Consider the following 17,317-nt stretch of genomic DNA (forward strand, 5'->3'; position numbering starts at 1 on the left):
GCATAAACACAGATACCCAGACAAGTGCTCTGACATCTCTGAATAATAGGTTACAACATTTTTCCTAATAATAATAAAAAATATTTACTGCTTGGGTGAATAAATGTTTATGAAGAGATAAAACTCAGATGGCCAAGAAATTCTGGTGAAAGGAAGAGACCAGGAAGAAAAATACCTTAATATTAACATTATAGCCAGAGGTAGACAGTATAACATAAGAATGGTACAAATAAAAATGAATATGATAAGTTTGGAAATTTAATAGATATGGAAAACTGTAAGAAGGAATTCTATAACTAGGAATAATGTGACGTAACAAGTTTATGTGCTAGTTTTGACAAGAAGAGGAACTTGAGCAAAAAGAGATGGTTATCATTAAAAGAGGATTTTTTTTTACAGAAAACATTCCATTTTTTCTACGCTAACAGAATTTCTAATATCAGGATAACTCTTGGAGTATGTGATTTATTAAGTACAACCATAATATATGTGTAAATATTTTTTAAAATGCTTCCTTATCTATGATACATAAAAAAGAATTCTGATAACTGAATTTCCCACGATGACCCAACTTGGAACAGTGTGTCTTAGACCTGACATTATTTTCCCTCTGCAAAATGAATGTCCTAGTAGTGTCTTTAAATCAGATACTGTTAGAAAAAGCCTGTCTTCCTTGAGCTACACAAAACAATTATTCCAGAATGTGTAGCTTTAACATAAAATTACTCAATATCTTGAATGACAAATTATTGTTTGTTAGCATTAAGATGCTATCCCAGAGAATTAGCAGCCCTGGAAGAAACAACTTCTTTGTGAAGTGAGCCAACTGACCAAGTTCTTAAAGCAGACCTATTTAGGTCAGGCATGGTGGCATATTAAATTACATCACACAGATGGCTTTCTATTAGCACAACTGATGCTGAAAATTTCATATAAAATCATAAGCAAGCATCATAAAGAATTTCGCAAATAAATTTTGCTTTATAAATCACCATTTCTCACCTAGACAGCTATAATTGCTGTCTTCCAGTTCCACATTTGTCTATTCTCCAATTGAAACATAAATCAGATTAGTTAATTACCCTTTAACGGCTTCCTATCACAGATGAATTAAATTCCTACTCCTCTTGACCCCATAGTTTTTAATCATTCTTTCCCTCCTCACTATAAGCACATAGGACTTCTAGATTCTTGAACATATCAAATTTGTTGCTGTTTTCAGGACTTTGCACTTGCTATTTCCCCTGCCTGGAATGCTTGGCTGTGAGTTCTTCACAAACTGTCTTCCTCTTGTGATTCGGGTCACAATGCAAACATCAGTTTATTAAAGGTGATTTCTCTAACCACTTACTCTAGGGAGGCCCTTTTATCCACTCTCAATCACTTCATATCATTCTGTTTTTGTTTTCACATCACTCATAAACGCCTAAAATTGTCTTCTTGTATAGTTTATTTACTACCTCTCTCTGCTGTCACTAAAATATAAGGTCCAAGAAAACAGAGAACCTGTCTAGCTAGTTTATTACAGTATCTCCAGAGCATGAAACAATAAACATTGAGCCAAACAATAAACACAATTGAAAAAATAAATACTAAAATCATAAGTTCTAGTCTTTGGCCTTTATTCAAGAGCCTATTTATGTAAATTTGTAGCATGGATCATGTTTGTAAATTTTTATGAATGAGATAAAACTATGTACTTTTCATGGGTATAATAGCTACTTCGAATCATACAATTAATAGGTAGCAGGAGCTGGGCTTTGCATCGTCCTGGTTTTACACTATAAGAACTGAGGTTAAAAAGTAAAATGCAAGAATAAACGTTTAATAAGAAACAAACAAAAAACACTTGTAAGTCAAAGGGAATCCACAGACAGATTAAATCTCAAAGCACACATAGGAGTACTAACAACTCTCATACCCCTTAGAGATTTGGTTTAACTGTTTACTTAATTACATGTAGCACCTAGCCTGCTGCCTGGCATAAATTAAGCATTCAAAAAAAATACTTGTTCAATGGATCACAAGTTCTTACATAATTATAGTAAAACATGTAAGATAGAACCTTTATTTTATTTGTTTTAGTATAACAATTTTTGTTTACCCTTTTACTATTAATCATTTTCATATTTAGCCTTGTAAGTTAAAAGTTTTCTTCCTACTGAAGGAAAACTCAATATAGAATCTTGTTGTATTTCATCTGGTTTGATATATAGTGCATAGGAGTCTATGACCTCAGGTGAATATCTTTCTGAAAAACTTTTTTCCAGAGATGCTACATATAGAAGGGAAAAATATCATCCACAGAATTACCTATACTGCCCAATTCTGTTTTTATCCCTCTACAAACATGAAAAATTACAATGTGGAGCAAAAAAAAAAATTAAGCTTAATCACCTTAATAGAAATTAATCAGCTTAAAATTCCATGCTGCCTAATGCCCATTATTAGCTTCTTTCTAATGTTCTATGTATTAGCTTCTATGTATTAGCTGTATTAGCTTCTTTCTAATGTTCTATGACCTTTTAAAGCATTAAAAAAGAAAAAGGTTTAAATTCCTTCTCCCTAATCACAAGGTGTTATCATGGACTCTGAACGACAGCAAGCACATTCAGCTTTTTAAGCCATTTCAAATGCATCATATCAAATGAAAATCAGGGGTCATAACAAGCAAGTCCTAGAGCATGTATGGTCAAATTGCCAAAAGAATACTGAAGAACTGATAAAGTCTAGATGATATAGGAAGCAATCAAGAATAAGATAATGAGAAAAAGAAGAACTATAATAAGAAAAAAGAACTATATCAATAGAGTGGTAGCCCCAATATTTTTGTTCAAAATTACAGTAAATCTGTAAGAAGCTTTAATGTTAACAGACTTGTTAAATTTAAAAAGTTCAGATCCAAGTAAAATGTAGTGAAGTGATGTTATTAATGACTATTTTAGAAAGTACTATACTAAAAGGGATGCCTAAATCTTTACTATTGGTAGTTCAATACAGGTCTACTGTTAACAAAGAAGTATGTCTGGAGACAGCATCAAGGCAGTGGAATAAAATAGAAGTATAGGAGTCTGACTTTTTTTTACTAAAGGTATGACCTTATACAAATCACTAATCTTTCTGGATTCTAAGTTTCATCATTTGCAAAAATGAAGGCAATACTGCTGCCTTTTCTAATTATACCTCACAAAGTTACTGTGTTAAATGAGAAAACGAATATAAAAGAACCTTGCATCTCCCTGGCAATGTGGGACAAGACTTGCATGGATGAGTCTGGCCCTGGCATCATGGATGAGCATGCATGCGTGACCAAAAGGGGGAAAAGAAATGTAACCAAATAAGGTTTTGATGGCTAAGAGATTTCAGGTGGAGTTGAGAGGTCATTTTTCAGCTAGGTGTTACAAATTACCATGGTATGGCAAGTCCCAACCAACAGCATTCCTGAAAACCCCAAAGAAAATCCAGGCTCTATTTAAGACGCTCTAAAAGTGCAATTACTTAGTGAGTTTATTTTTCAGAAACTTAAGGCCTCCAGATTGTTCCTTTGCCAGATAAGCCCTGAAAACTAGAAGGAAATATCTGAAATTGTGGAACTGTAACCCAAATCTATTATTTAAAATATGCTCTATAACTACCTGTTAAAGTGTACTTTGAAATGATTACTTTTCTGTATATATGTTACATTTCACAATAAAAAAAGTTTTTTAAAGAATGCACCTTGCAAAGTATAAAGTTCAAATACACATTCTTATTGTGGAAAAAAAAATGATAAATTTACCTTTATATGTTCTAAAACAGCAGTGGCAACATTTGTATGGAGATCAATAAGTCTTTTTTTTTCAAGAAGTTCTGGCAAAGAACTACAAGTACCAAAAAATTGAAAATTAACCACTAAACTTTCAGTTTAATATTCTCACACATACCTGGCTGTTTCCTCTGAGGAAACCCAGAACAGTGAAACAGTAATGAAACAAATTAAATTTTCAATCAACTACATTTAATCTTTAGGCTTGAACACACAATACTTACTACTTTAATACAGATGAAATGCTTATATTTAAATAATTTGGCTCCCAAATATCATTATCTCGCTGCCATTTTCTTTTCTGATTCCCAAGTTTAGAAGTTTCAAACAAAATCAGATTAATGGAAATATGCTTTTACCTATATTTGTAAAACATGTTTTCCTTCCTCCTTCTTGATGGAATTTAAGTGTCAAAAAAACTGCTTAACATTAGCTAAGAAAGTATAGTAGCAATGATAAAACTAATAACTTGCCTTACTTTATAACTAATATTATCTTTCTGGCAAATCCATTACACATTTTACCTAGTGAAAGAAGCACATGATTTTGTCTAAAAGAGAAATAAAATCAGCTTGAACATGTTTAAAATGTAATTCCTTCAACTCAGAGATATATTTGTTATTACCTAATATTTCCTATTATTAAAAATGTTAACTATTTTTTTAAACTCTAAAATAAAGCTTATCAATACAAAGACTTCAAAGGGGACACACTGCTTACTTACCTAACAGCTGAGGTTAGCTTAGCAGTATTATCAGAAAGCATACTTATAGCTCCTTCATCTTCCCCTTCTAGTCCCTGGGAAAGGAAAAAAGGTCCCAGTAACTACTCAAAAATCCCAGGTCAAAGCACACAAATCAATAGATTCCTAAGATCATAGATACACAGTAAAATTTAGGTCACAAGGAGTAATAATTCTTTCCCACTAAAGAATAAGCACAATGTTTTGTTTTGTTTTTGTGGTTTTTTTGGCATGGGCAGGCACCGGAAATCGAACTCGGGTCTCCAGCATGACAGGCAAGAATTCTGTCACTGAGCCACCATTGCACCGTCCAGCATAATGCATATTTGGCAATTAAAGGCTAGATGACTTTAATAAAGATCAGCTATATTATTAAATAAGGAAACAGGTTCAGAGAGTAGCTACAGTCACCTGGTAATAAACAGTAGAGCTAAAATTTGCAGTTAGATCAAAGCATAATAGAATGACATCACTTGAATGTCTATCTCTAAAATGAAGCCACACTATTTTTTCATATCAAAGATTCATATTATTCTTTTAGATATTTTTGCTGTTCTTCCCAATATTTAGATTTTCTTTTGAATGAGTTTTTTAATATAACTTGAGAATTTTTTTTTTGCATTTAAGCAATAAATAGTCTTGAACTTTTATCTCTATAATTCTTAAAAATTAAGCAGAATCTTACCATAATGCTTTTAAGTCGTTTGACTTCATCTTCCTGTGCTCTGTAAGATTCTAGTTCTTGCTGAACTGATTCTGCAACTTCTGGGAATGGACTAAAACAATATTGCACAAGCAGAACTATGCGTATGATATTAAAAGACTGACTTTTGTGTGAGTTTTGAAATATATACAATGAAGATTCATTATTATTTAAAATGTACTTACTTGGATTTGAATATATTTTATATATAACATAGGCCAAAAACAGTATAAATATAATTACATATTCTTCTGATATCTATTTATATTATAAATACTATTTCTTTGAAATATATATCACAGTACTTAAACATCTAAAAAAATTCCAGTTTTATTTCTATTTCTTTTCATTAACCATATACAATGTCCTTTTCACCTATATGCTGTGAAAAGGAAAAGTAAATGTTTAAATGACTGAGAAACAAGGTAAAAGTAGTCATAATTTAGAAGTCATATGGAATTCCTCAGGTAAGACAATTATTTAAAATAAATTATAATAGTACCTAGAAATTACCCTAGTCAGAAAAAGATACTACTGACATTTCTCTGTAGAGAAAGTGAAATTCTTAATTATAGCAATGTGATTTTCCATTGTTAAAAGAAGTTATAAAGTAAACATTATACAAAAAATAGCATGGTAACAAGTCTATATCCTACTTTTTAAAAAAACATATTTCAAAAAACAGCTATCTTAAGGACATACATAGTAGCATTTGAAAATATCCATAATTGTGGATGAGCTGTGTTCTTTTTTTCCTCTCAGAACAATGACTTTTTGTTTCTTTAGAATGACTTCTCTAGCCATAATGATTACCAGATAACTTTTATAATAGTTACTAAGCCCATAAAATATCCTACATTTGGGGCAGGGCAACAAGCAGAATATGCACATCTGCCTACAATAAATTACATGGCAAAATATTATATTTTTTTCACCCATGAGTTTTGAATAAATCTCTGGGCTTCAGGCTTAGCATCTCTAAGATATCTAAATCTGGGCTTTTCAGAGAACAAATATGGAACAAGGAGGAAAAATCCTACCCCAATGTTTTCCCATTACAAAACCCATTTCAATGAAAGACATCAGTGTAGAGAGTCAGTAGACATACAACAAAATTTACAAATTCTGTCTGTAAAATTTGTAAAGCCATTTGGGATGAGCTTATTGAATAGGTGTCTCCCACAAAACAATAACAAAAACCTAAAAATCAGGAAGAACTGAGCAATAAAAATACGTATCTACAGACTAATTACAACTTCTACTTACTGTGTGCATAAACCACCATGATTCTTTTGATTTTTTTCTTAAATTCATCAACTTAGATTAACATCTTCATTCTCTTTAAGGGATAAATCTTTTATTTACCCATATTTTTCTTACCTTCCTTTATGTTTCTGCCAAAATTTATCAACTGGAGTTAAATCATAAGACTTCTTGTTTTTTCTCTTTGGCCTAGCACCAGCTGGAGAATTTTCGACTCCTGAGGATTCTTCCAAATTAACTCTGTTTAAGTGGAAATCCTAGGAAAAAGTAATCTTCCTTTAAATAACTGTTTCCTGAGTTTAAGAGATACAAGATTTCTTATAGCATGTAAAAATAATCAACATTGATTTTTTTGGCCTTTTCTAAAAACAAAATACAGATTTGAAAATTAAAGAACTCCATCTAATGTTTTGTCTATTATGTTTTAATTACAGTAATATGATTACATTTTCAAATAATATATAAATAGAAAAGCCATCTAAGGTTCTCATATAGTCTTCTAAAAATTATTTATGCATACCCTATTAAATATACTGAAAAAAGGTATTTTGTTATACGTTCTGTATTTTTCTCATTTAGCAATGAATTTTTAGAGCACTTTCTATATTTGTATGTATACATATACCTCATCTTTATCATGGCTGCATAGTAGTCCAGTGTTTGGCTGCATCAATTTATTTGACCAGGACTCTGGATGCTTGGTGGTTTTCAGCAACAGACATAATCTTAAATATGTTTACTCTTAGAGAGTTTAACATTATGTGTTATGCGATTGAGGAATCAGTTTTTAAAAAATCATAACAGAATATGATAGAAAATAACAACAGTATTTTCTTTCGCATGCATTCCAAGAGCCAGAAAGATCAGTACTCGCTGAATTTTACTGTTTAGGACTCTGTTTTCTTGCTCTTTCTCAAAAAACAAAACAAAACAAAACAAAAAACAAACAGACATATAAAAGATAAAAATAAAAACAAATATTATAAAAGATAAAAATAAAAAATATCATGGGAAAAAATACATCTCAAGTTAACTACGGATGATAGTACTATTTTTTTTTTTTTTTTTTTTTTTTTTTTTTAAGGAAAGACAGAGAGAAGGAAGGAAGGATAGAAGGAAGGAAGGAAGGAAGAAAGGGAAACATCTTTAAACATTTTCTTGTTTTATTGTATTTTGTTTCTTTGTTTTTGTTACATGGGCTGGGGCCGGGAATCGAACCGAGGTCCTCCGGCATAGCAGGCAAGCACTTTGCCCGCTGAGCCACCGCGGCCCGCCAGATAGTACTATTTTAATAATCTTTCCTCAATTGTAACAAAGGTAGTAACTGTTTAAAAAAAAGTAAGCAAACAGATTTTCGGCCCACTAGGCCATATGATCTCCTGTTTCATGCCTAGCAATAAACTTTTTCTCTCTCTGAAACCCCAAGCCACTGGGCAGAGAATTTACTGCCTTTGTCTGGTATTAACTGGCAAATCTGGTGGGACCAAAAGGTCTGAGGCAAGGAGGCCGCCTACCTGAGGAGGTGGATTGGGAGGTTAGTTTAGCAATTCAAGTAACCCTAAACTCAGGTGAGAAGACCTCGGTTTCACTTGCTGAACAATCCCCCTTGCTCTTGACCTCTACACCTTTCTGCTTTCTGGGTACCATCCTGTATGTACAGGGTTTAAAACCCTATCCTGAATTTGTCTGTTTATTCCTGGAAAATAAGTAATCCAACAATTAATTAGTGTTCAATGAAATTAAGTGGCCTGTTTGCTAGCTGGTGTATTGTCTAGTAAGTGTTTAAAGCTTGTTTAATTATTAATTGGTGGAACCCGTTTGTGTTTGGTCTAGCTATTAACTGGTGCATTACTTAAATATATAGTGTTAAGTGTCTTTAAACTCATTAGTTGGTGTCTTACTGCACCTGTATTGGTCAAGTGCTCCTAAAGGATTACTGATTATAGAAATTATTTAAAATGAGAACCTTTGGACTGTATAGAAAATTTGGAAAGATTTTTAAGAGTCTAAGAGAAAAAGTTCATTTTTGTAACACAATCTGGCATCAATCTGATTTAAAATCAGGGGAGAAACAGATTGAGAATGGTTCAATAATTGTTCTGCAAAAGGGCAGAAATGGGATAAAATCCTTTATTTGTTTCTTTCAAAAGTATTTCTGTATTCCTGTATCTTGTGCCTGTTGCCTGTTCAGTGTATATTCTCATACCTCACAATGGAAATAGCAAATTAACCAAAAATTCTTAAAAAGCTCTATTGGAATTGTTTTTTTTATTTCATTTTTTTTTAAAAAGCACTTTTACATAAATATATAAATTAGTACTCCTTAAATTACAGAGAAGTAAAAAAAAAAAAAAATCCCTCTGGGCAGCAAACCCCAAAGCCTTAGTTTTGTAATTACTATAAACAAATCTGGACATTAGAAAGAAACTACTCCTGAAAGTTCTGCAAGGCAGCAGAAGGCTACCAGAGGGCTGCCTCCGGAAAATGCAAAGACCTTTTCCAATTGTCTGGGTCACAGTTTTAAGTGAAATTATCTAATAATTGGAAATAACTAAAAGAAGGGCATAGGACCTCTCAAAATACCACAGCCCTCACCCAAAACTTTTAAATTCAAGTTCTCACTTATCTCTGCCATCCCCACCCCACCCTGAACTGGGCCTAAGCACCTAGGGCAGCTAGAAGGGAAGGAGGGCTGGTGGCATAAAGATGGGGGAGGTATCATTTAGAATTCTTTTTACTGGGCATGGAGATGAGAAGTGTTAGGCATAGAAGATATGCTGCAGAATAGGCCATGTTTGTTAAAAATTTTTTTTCCCAGTAATACCTTTGCAACAGTAACCGAACTAAGCAGACCATTATTAAAATATGAATAGCCTTAGGATAGGAGTGACTGAATACAAAATGTAATTAACAAATTTCAGTAAGTAAAATGAAAGGTCCTTGAGAGATGTGGAAAAATTTTCCTGGATATAGCTTGGGACAAATTAAACAACTACAGTGTATTTTCTAGAACTTGATAGTTAACATACTTCTAAGGTTGTTTGTAATTTTAGATTATGAAAAGAGATTTTTTTCAACCTCCAACAGAAGGAATTTTATAATGGATTTTTAAAATTAAACAAATGCAATTTTATTCTGTTTGGGTATTTTCTCCCTAAATTTATATAAGCTTACTGATAAAATAGGCTAGTATTATAAGAATAATCTCAAAATTACATTTATATAATATGATAATATGAGACTATGCTGATGCTCCAAATATATCTTATTTAAGAAATCAGTTTAGTAAAAAATATACAAGAAATTCTTTATAACATTGATTACCAGGATTTCAAAAAATTTGACTTTTAGTTACTTTGCCATTTGTTGCCTTATTATGTGAAAGAATTTGAATTTGTAGTGACTTTGTTAATGCCAATCAGTATTTTTGTTAGTAAGTGCTATCATTAATAGGGAAGACATAATTCTAGCTTCAAAGAGCTTATACTCTAGTCACAATATATTTAAATCAGGGCATTGTATAAGACAGTAGTAATAAAGGAATATATATGCTGGAAGAATTTAAAAAGCAGATAAAGAATGACCTAAGACCTCACAGAAAAGATGACACTTGTAAGACCTTTAAATAAGAAAGTAGTATTTAAATAAATAGAGCTCTGAACTAGTTTTCTCTAGAAGCCATAACATAATTTTGCGAACTTTATATTCCTGGTATTATTTAGTACTTGGAAATAATGTTAAGAAAATTTTGAGCTTTTATCTGGATATAAATCCCTTAATTATAAAAGTGTATTATATTTCAAACTTGGGCTCTTGAAACCTATGAAGGTAGTGCTGGATTAGACTGAGATTTAGGCATACTGTAAAGTAATCATTTGTGTGTTGTGATCATAAAGTATATTAATGCCTAGCTGTGTTGCAAACTCATAATACATTATTTTGTTGTATCTCTGTCTTTTCTCCCCTTCATGAATACTGTTATTGGAAGGAAATATGCATGTTCAAAGAGCACTGTGAATTTACCAAATACATTTCTAATTGTATGCAGTCTGGGTAAATAAAACTATAGATGGGATAGATAATATTTTCATTGCTTTTCATACTAAAGTGATCATATTCTGTGACTAAACTGAATTTTGTTTGTTGTTGCAGAATGGTTGAGAAAGTGAATTTTGTCTGTTATAGTCATAAGTGACTGCAAGCCATGGAAAGTTGTGGAAGGTTTATAACAGTGAATTCTGTCTATCACAGTCAGTGCTGACGTGGTGTACAATATGTAAGCCACAGTTACACAATGCAGGTAGCTTTAGCTAGGATAAATAGCTTAAAAATCAGAGAGAGCACTAATAATTGGTTGGGATAACAAAACCTATATTTCAACTTGTTAATATTATGTCTTTCCTATAGACTTCTCATATTATCATAGGACAAGAATATCAGTAACTTTATTTAATTCTTTTCACTTTCTTAACCCAGTATCTTAAGCTCACTTTGCATATAAACAATATTTATATAGGAAGAAAGTAAAAACAGCACAACTATCAAAAAACCACATTAAACTGTATATAGATACTAACAGCTACACTTGAGAAGAAGCCCTGGTTTTAAATATTATCCAATAAAACAAAAGATACTGAAGGGAAATATTTAAATAGTTAAGCTTTTTAACTAAAATTTTAATGAAATACTGTTTTCATGGTGATGAGAGAATTCATTAAAAATAAAAATAACTTGGCAGAATTATTGTTCTAAAAATAAGAGAATATCTTATAACAAAGTTTTGATGGAATACTTAAAGCACAAAATAATAAAGTAATACAAGATTTTAAAAGTGCTGAGTAATAACATAATAATGGCAAGAACATTTCCATTGTTTGTGTAACAGCAAGTCAAATAAGGAAAAGTAATTTTCAGTCTTTAAATTTGGAAATCAGAACGTTTTGTGCTATATTCAACCATGTTAAAGAAACTGAACATTTATATACAAATAAAAATCAAAATAATTGGTTTTAATGTGGTGGTCTGATCTATTTCCATTAACAGTCACATTTTCCTGACTGAGAAGAATGAACAATGGTGCTCCAAACACAAGATACAATTAAATTCCATTAGGAAGTGCTAAAAACATTGAGGAGCCTTCAGCAGTCTCATTTCTTTTCACAAGTTGAAGCAGAAAAGTACAGCCAGACAGAATTAATGTTAACAAACTTGTCTTTGGAAAATACAGGTAACAACTATTTATGCAGAGCAAAGATTTGTATTCACATGAGGAGAAAAGCAAGGTAAAAGTTAGTAAAGAATTTGGGCCATATGTAGCTACTGAGCATCTGGAATGTGGCTAGTCTGAACTGGGATGTGATAAGTGTAAAAATACAGACCAGATTTCTAAAAGTTTAAGAAGAGAATATAAAATATTTGATTAATATTTTAAATTAATGGTAAGATGCTAATATTTCAGATATATTCGATTATATAAAATACATTATTAAAATAAATTTCACCTATTACTTTTAACTCTTAACATGGCTACTAGAAAATTTAAAATATTATCTATAGCTTGCATTGTATTTCTATTAAACAGCACTGATTTAGAACCACTGAACTTTGGCCAATTATAACAAAGGAAAGAAAGTAAATGAATACACAGATGATAACAAAGAAAAGAATTATCTCTAATTTAGAGTCTTTGTAAGAATCATTAATTGTAAAAGAAAATCCTTTGTAAAATGCTTCATTATAAATACAATAAAATAAACTTTATATTTTCTAAGCAACTAGAAAAACAGGAGAAAAATGATAGCATGTAAAGCTAGATTATTAAAAACTGAGGCAAATATTATATACTTGTTCTCTTCAATTAAATAGTTTTAATCTAAATTCTGAAATAGCAACAAATATGGAAAAACTTGGAAACAATACCATTTTTAAAAAATGAATGAAATCAGTGATGTCTTCTTGGCTTTTACAAAGCCAACACTGAGAAGGAACTTCGTATGAAAAAGTATAGTGAAATCTATATTTGTTTGGAATGAATGAATAAAAGTTTAAATTTTATCCATTTGACTTTTAGCTATATGCCAGAAATTAGGCTAACAAAGTGCTGCCCAACAAAGGTTTTGTCAAAAAAAATTTGACAGTCAATAGAGTAATTTGCTCAAAGTTTCAACTTTGAACTATATTTAGGCCTCAACTATATTACAATCACACATCTTTAAGAAGAGGGGTGATTCTAAAGTACTGCTCTGATAATCTTACAAAACTCTAGTACTTTGGAAACATTATTTTCCCTTGAGTTGCATAAATGTAACCTGTATTCCAGTCCCTATATATATTAGCACAATTTCTGATTTAATGTTTTGAATATTAAGCAGGAGGCCAAAAGCTCAGAGAGCTTAATATCTGAAAAAACAAAGGGTAACCACTCTTTGCAAATGAACAATCAAATCCAACCCCCAACCAAAATATAAGGAATTGCAACTTTCTAATTATTAATTTTCTTTCTAATATCCCAATGAAAGTGAAAGGAGTATGAAAAGTTTGCCACCAGAGGAGTATATTTCTCATTTTAAATGACAACAACCAATTTCCTGGCGTATGTTGAAACTGAATTTTTAGTTGTTTCAAAAAGGTCCAATATTCAGATGGTTACCAATGCTATGGATTTTCTGGGCAAAGTTATTCAATATTAAGAGCAAATTGCAAATTGAAGATGACATTTACTATCTAGAACTTTTACTCCATCTTGTGGAGATAAAGGGTATGATTACTAAGAATTTTTTAAGCTCTAAAAAGATCTCAAAAGTAGAGCAGTCATAACAGTCAACAAAAATGTCTGAGTTACAATTTACGACATCTCAGTTATAATCTATTCATGTCTAGAAACTGCACTAAAATTATTAAACAGCTTTAAATCAACATGACTTGTGTAATTTTTTACAATTTTTGTCAGACTATTTTCATAAGACCTAAATATTCTAGCAATAATACTACTGAGAAAAGATTGCTTAAAGGGTACTACATAGAATCTGAGAATTTAGCCTAAGAAAGTAACAAGAGATGCACATTGATCAATTATTTATAATATCAAAAGATAAAAAAGAAAACAACACAAATAATAACCCAAATGTCCAACAAGAGGGATCCATTACTATAAGCTCCATGAAATCAAGGATCATATCTGCTTTGTTCACTTTCTATACCCAGTAACTAGCAAAGTACCTGGCATATAGCAGGCAATAAATATTTTATTTTAATTCTTTGTGGACACAGAGTTGCCAACTTTTTATTTTGTGAAATAGAGACTAAGAACAAAAACACCTTATCATCTACTTTACCACCTTTTATTTTTAAAAGGATATTTTAGCATCAAAGAGTAAGGAATAAAAATCAGTTATAAACCCCAGTAATAACTCATTTCATAATCTTCATTATTCTCATTTCACTCTAGACTAACAAAAACCTTATCAAAGACCAGTAATAGGCCTATCTGGTGAAGGGGACTCTCTGCCCTAAGCTGTGTTTCTCAATTTTCTCTTCTGATAATGGGAACTACAGCACATACTTTTATATTGCAATTACTTGCTCATGTGTCTTATCTGCCCCCACTGAAAGCATCAAGTACTTTAATCTTCTCCATTCCAAGGTGTTGAGAGTAAGCCCAGAAACTCTTCAGGTTCAGAAATTAGAACAGGCCCCTAGATTCTTCAGTGCTCTGGATATCCTCCACTGGTCTCCACAACACCACTGGCAGGAGTGGATAGGTTATTCCTTATTTGTATACTCTTAGAACTTCACCCCTCATTACTGCCCAATGGTCAGGGACTTACTAACCCAATCTGACTTTAGACCATCAAGACTATCTCATTATGTCCACTAATCCCACCATGGCTCTTTACTCCCTGCTTACAGATCTCATCTCTCATTCTCACCCAACTTCTGAAAACCTTCTGTCATAAACTCTAGAATGCATATTCAGTCATAAGCAAAATTCCCTATTCTCAACTTCACTAAACTTCTCCTTGTACTTTCTTGCTCTAACTGAACTCCAACTGACTATATACACCCTGCAGCCTTCTCTGAGTAGAGTTTTTTTTTTCCCCTCTCACACATTTAATACCACACTACCTAAGGGTAGGTGTATTCTTGCTATTCCCATACCACTGATTTGCCCTCTTCCCTAAAATTATCCCACCTTTGAAGCTCACGTCTTCAGTCTACACTACTGATTCTCAACTAAGGTCAATTTTGCCCCCCAGAATGTATTTGGCAATGTCTAGAGGCATTTTTGGTTGTGAAAACTGAGGGGGTACTACTGCCATTGAGAGGGTAGAGGTCAGGGATGCTGCTAAACAACCTACAAGGCAAAGGATGGCTCCCCCACAATAGAATTATCAGGTTCAAATTGTCAGCAGTGCCAAGGCTGAGAATTCCTGGTGTATACTATTCATTCATTAATACTGCCTACAGACTCCCAGGGCTCTCATCTCCCACACATCATTAACTTTTCTCTTTTGATAATTTCTACTGGTACATATCATACTGTAATTTTCTGGCCTCACATCTCCTTCAGGTAGTCACCTCTTTTCTCAGCTTCCCTATACAGCAAAATTCTTTTAAGGGCTGTCTATATTCATGCCTCTTAATCCTTCCCTTCTAATCTCTCTTCACAGTATTTTGCCCCTACACTATTATTTTTCTAATATATATCTTTCTCCTGAACTTCAGAGTCATATATCTACTTATTAAACATGTCCACTTAGATATCTTAATAGGCTCTCACATTTAACATGTTCAAAATAAAACATCTGACCTTACCCTGAATCTGCTACTTCCATGTCTTTCTGTCTCAATATATAATTGTATTTTCCCATTTGCAAAAGCCAAAATCTTGGAGTCATTTGACTTCTCTATTTTTCTCAGATCCCACATCCAAATCATTAGCAAATCCTAAACTCTACATTCAACAGATAATCATAACCCTCCCCATTTCCATCTTGGTAAATCACTACCATCTCTGGCTGAGATCACTGCAATAGCCTATTAACTGTTCTCCTTGCCTCTTTCTTTGCCCTTAAGGAGACTATTTTCAACATAACAGCAAAAGTGATACTCTTAAAATGTACAACAATACTTAGCATCAAGGGATTGAGAAAACCTTCTCGACCAAAAGGGGGAAGAGAGAAATGAGACAAAGTGTCAATGGCTGAGAGATTCCAAACACAGTCGAGAAGTTATCCTGGAGGTTATTCTTATGCATTAAGTAGATATCATCTTATTATTCAAGATATAATGGAGAGGCTGGAGGGAACTGCCTGAAAATGTAGAGCTGTGTTCCAGTAATTATGTTTCTTGCGGATGATTGAATAATGATATAGCTGTCACAATGTTACTGTGTGACTGTGAAAACCTTGTGTCTGATGCTCCTTTTATCTACCTTGTCTACAAACGAGTTGAACATATGGAATAAAAATAAATAACAGGGGGAACAAATGCTAAAATAAATTTAGTTTGAAATGTCAGTGATCAATGAAAGTGAGGGTAAGGGGTACGGTAGGTATAATCTTTTTTTTTTTTCTTTCCGGTGTTCATTTTATTTCTTTTTCTGAATTAATGCAAATGTTCTAAGAAATGATGAATATGCAACTAAGTGATATTGTGAATTACTGATTATATATGTTGATGTTTTATTTGGTTTCTTAATTTTTTAAATTAATAAATAAATTTTTTTTTAAAGTATATTACTCCTTTGCTCAAATCTTCATGTGGCTCCAAATTTCCCTCAAAATAAAAGTCAATGTCCTTAAAATGGACTATAATATCTTATGCTACCTTGCATCCCATGTTATCTTTTGTTTCATCTTCTCTGCCAACTACTTCACTTTTCTCTGGTCACACTGGCTACCAACTTGCAAATATATCAGGTACCCTTCTGGCTGGAATGCTCTTTTCCCTATAGCCATATAATTCACTACAACACCTCCTTTAGATATTTCCTCAAATGTCACTTTCTCACTGAGGTCTCCACTATTTAAAACTGCAGTTTTGTTTGCCATTCCCTACATTATTTTCCTGCAGAGTCCTTTCCGGCAAGTTATGCGTGTTTATTTCTATTGCCTGTCTTTCCTACTACAGTATGAACTCCGGAAAGATGAGTATTATTGTCTGTTTTGTTTAATGCTAAAACCAGTATCTAGAACAGTGTCTATCAAAGAGTAAGGACTCAAATACTGGTTAAACTGAACTCTTCCTCTCTATCTCTTCCATGACTTCCTAAAAATCTGCATCCATGTTCCATTATTCAACATTTAATTCAGCAGTCCCTTGATTCTTCTTGTCCCTTCTCGACTGAATCTAGAGTTGACTATTTCCTTGACATTTATCTTAGAGTCACAGCATAAGACTCTAGGATAGAGTATGCTTTAACAGAGCTGCCAATTTCCATCAGCATCCTGAAATTGGATTTGTTCAAATAAATAATATAGAACTGAAATCTGAGTTGAGAAATAAACTGTTCGACCTAAACAACTGACTGTCTTTCTTTTCCTTCTTACATGACATTTCAGGCAATCTCTGCAATAGTAATACTATTATATACTATAATCCCTAGAGACTGGGCTAGAAACTAGTAAACTAGAATGCTAATCACAGCAGAGCCAATGATTTGGGTTCAAATCCTTTAACTGTTTATCAGTTTTTCTATCTATCAAACAGGGACTATTCTGGTCCTATTACAGAGCACCATGTAGATAAGTTACTTGTGTACATATTTCTTCCCATTGCCTATGAAGACTAGGCCTGTGTTTAT

At 32.4% G+C, this 17,317-nt stretch overlaps 1 protein-coding gene across 6 annotated transcripts in view; it reads right to left on the reverse strand.

Annotated features, from left to right (window-relative positions):
• The window catches only part of SCFD1 (sec1 family domain containing 1), a 145,756-nt gene that overhangs the window by 71,268 nt on the left and 57,171 nt on the right, over nucleotides 1-17,317 (reverse strand). For all 6 annotated transcript variants that reach the window (XM_077127032.1, XM_077127031.1, XM_077127035.1 and 3 more), the window contains 4 exons: nucleotides 6,631-6,770; nucleotides 5,233-5,323; nucleotides 4,530-4,603; nucleotides 3,779-3,860 (listed from right to left, as the gene is read on the reverse strand). In XM_077127032.1, the coding sequence (XP_076983147.1) occupies nucleotides 3,779-3,860; nucleotides 4,530-4,603; nucleotides 5,233-5,323; nucleotides 6,631-6,770 (387 nt within the window). The remainder of the gene's footprint in view (nucleotides 1-3,778; nucleotides 3,861-4,529; nucleotides 4,604-5,232; nucleotides 5,324-6,630; nucleotides 6,771-17,317) is intronic.

Source organism: Tamandua tetradactyla, chromosome 14 (assembly GCF_023851605.1).
Source record: "Tamandua tetradactyla isolate mTamTet1 chromosome 14, mTamTet1.pri, whole genome shotgun sequence".
NCBI classification, from domain to species: domain Eukaryota; kingdom Metazoa; phylum Chordata; class Mammalia; order Pilosa; family Myrmecophagidae; genus Tamandua; species Tamandua tetradactyla.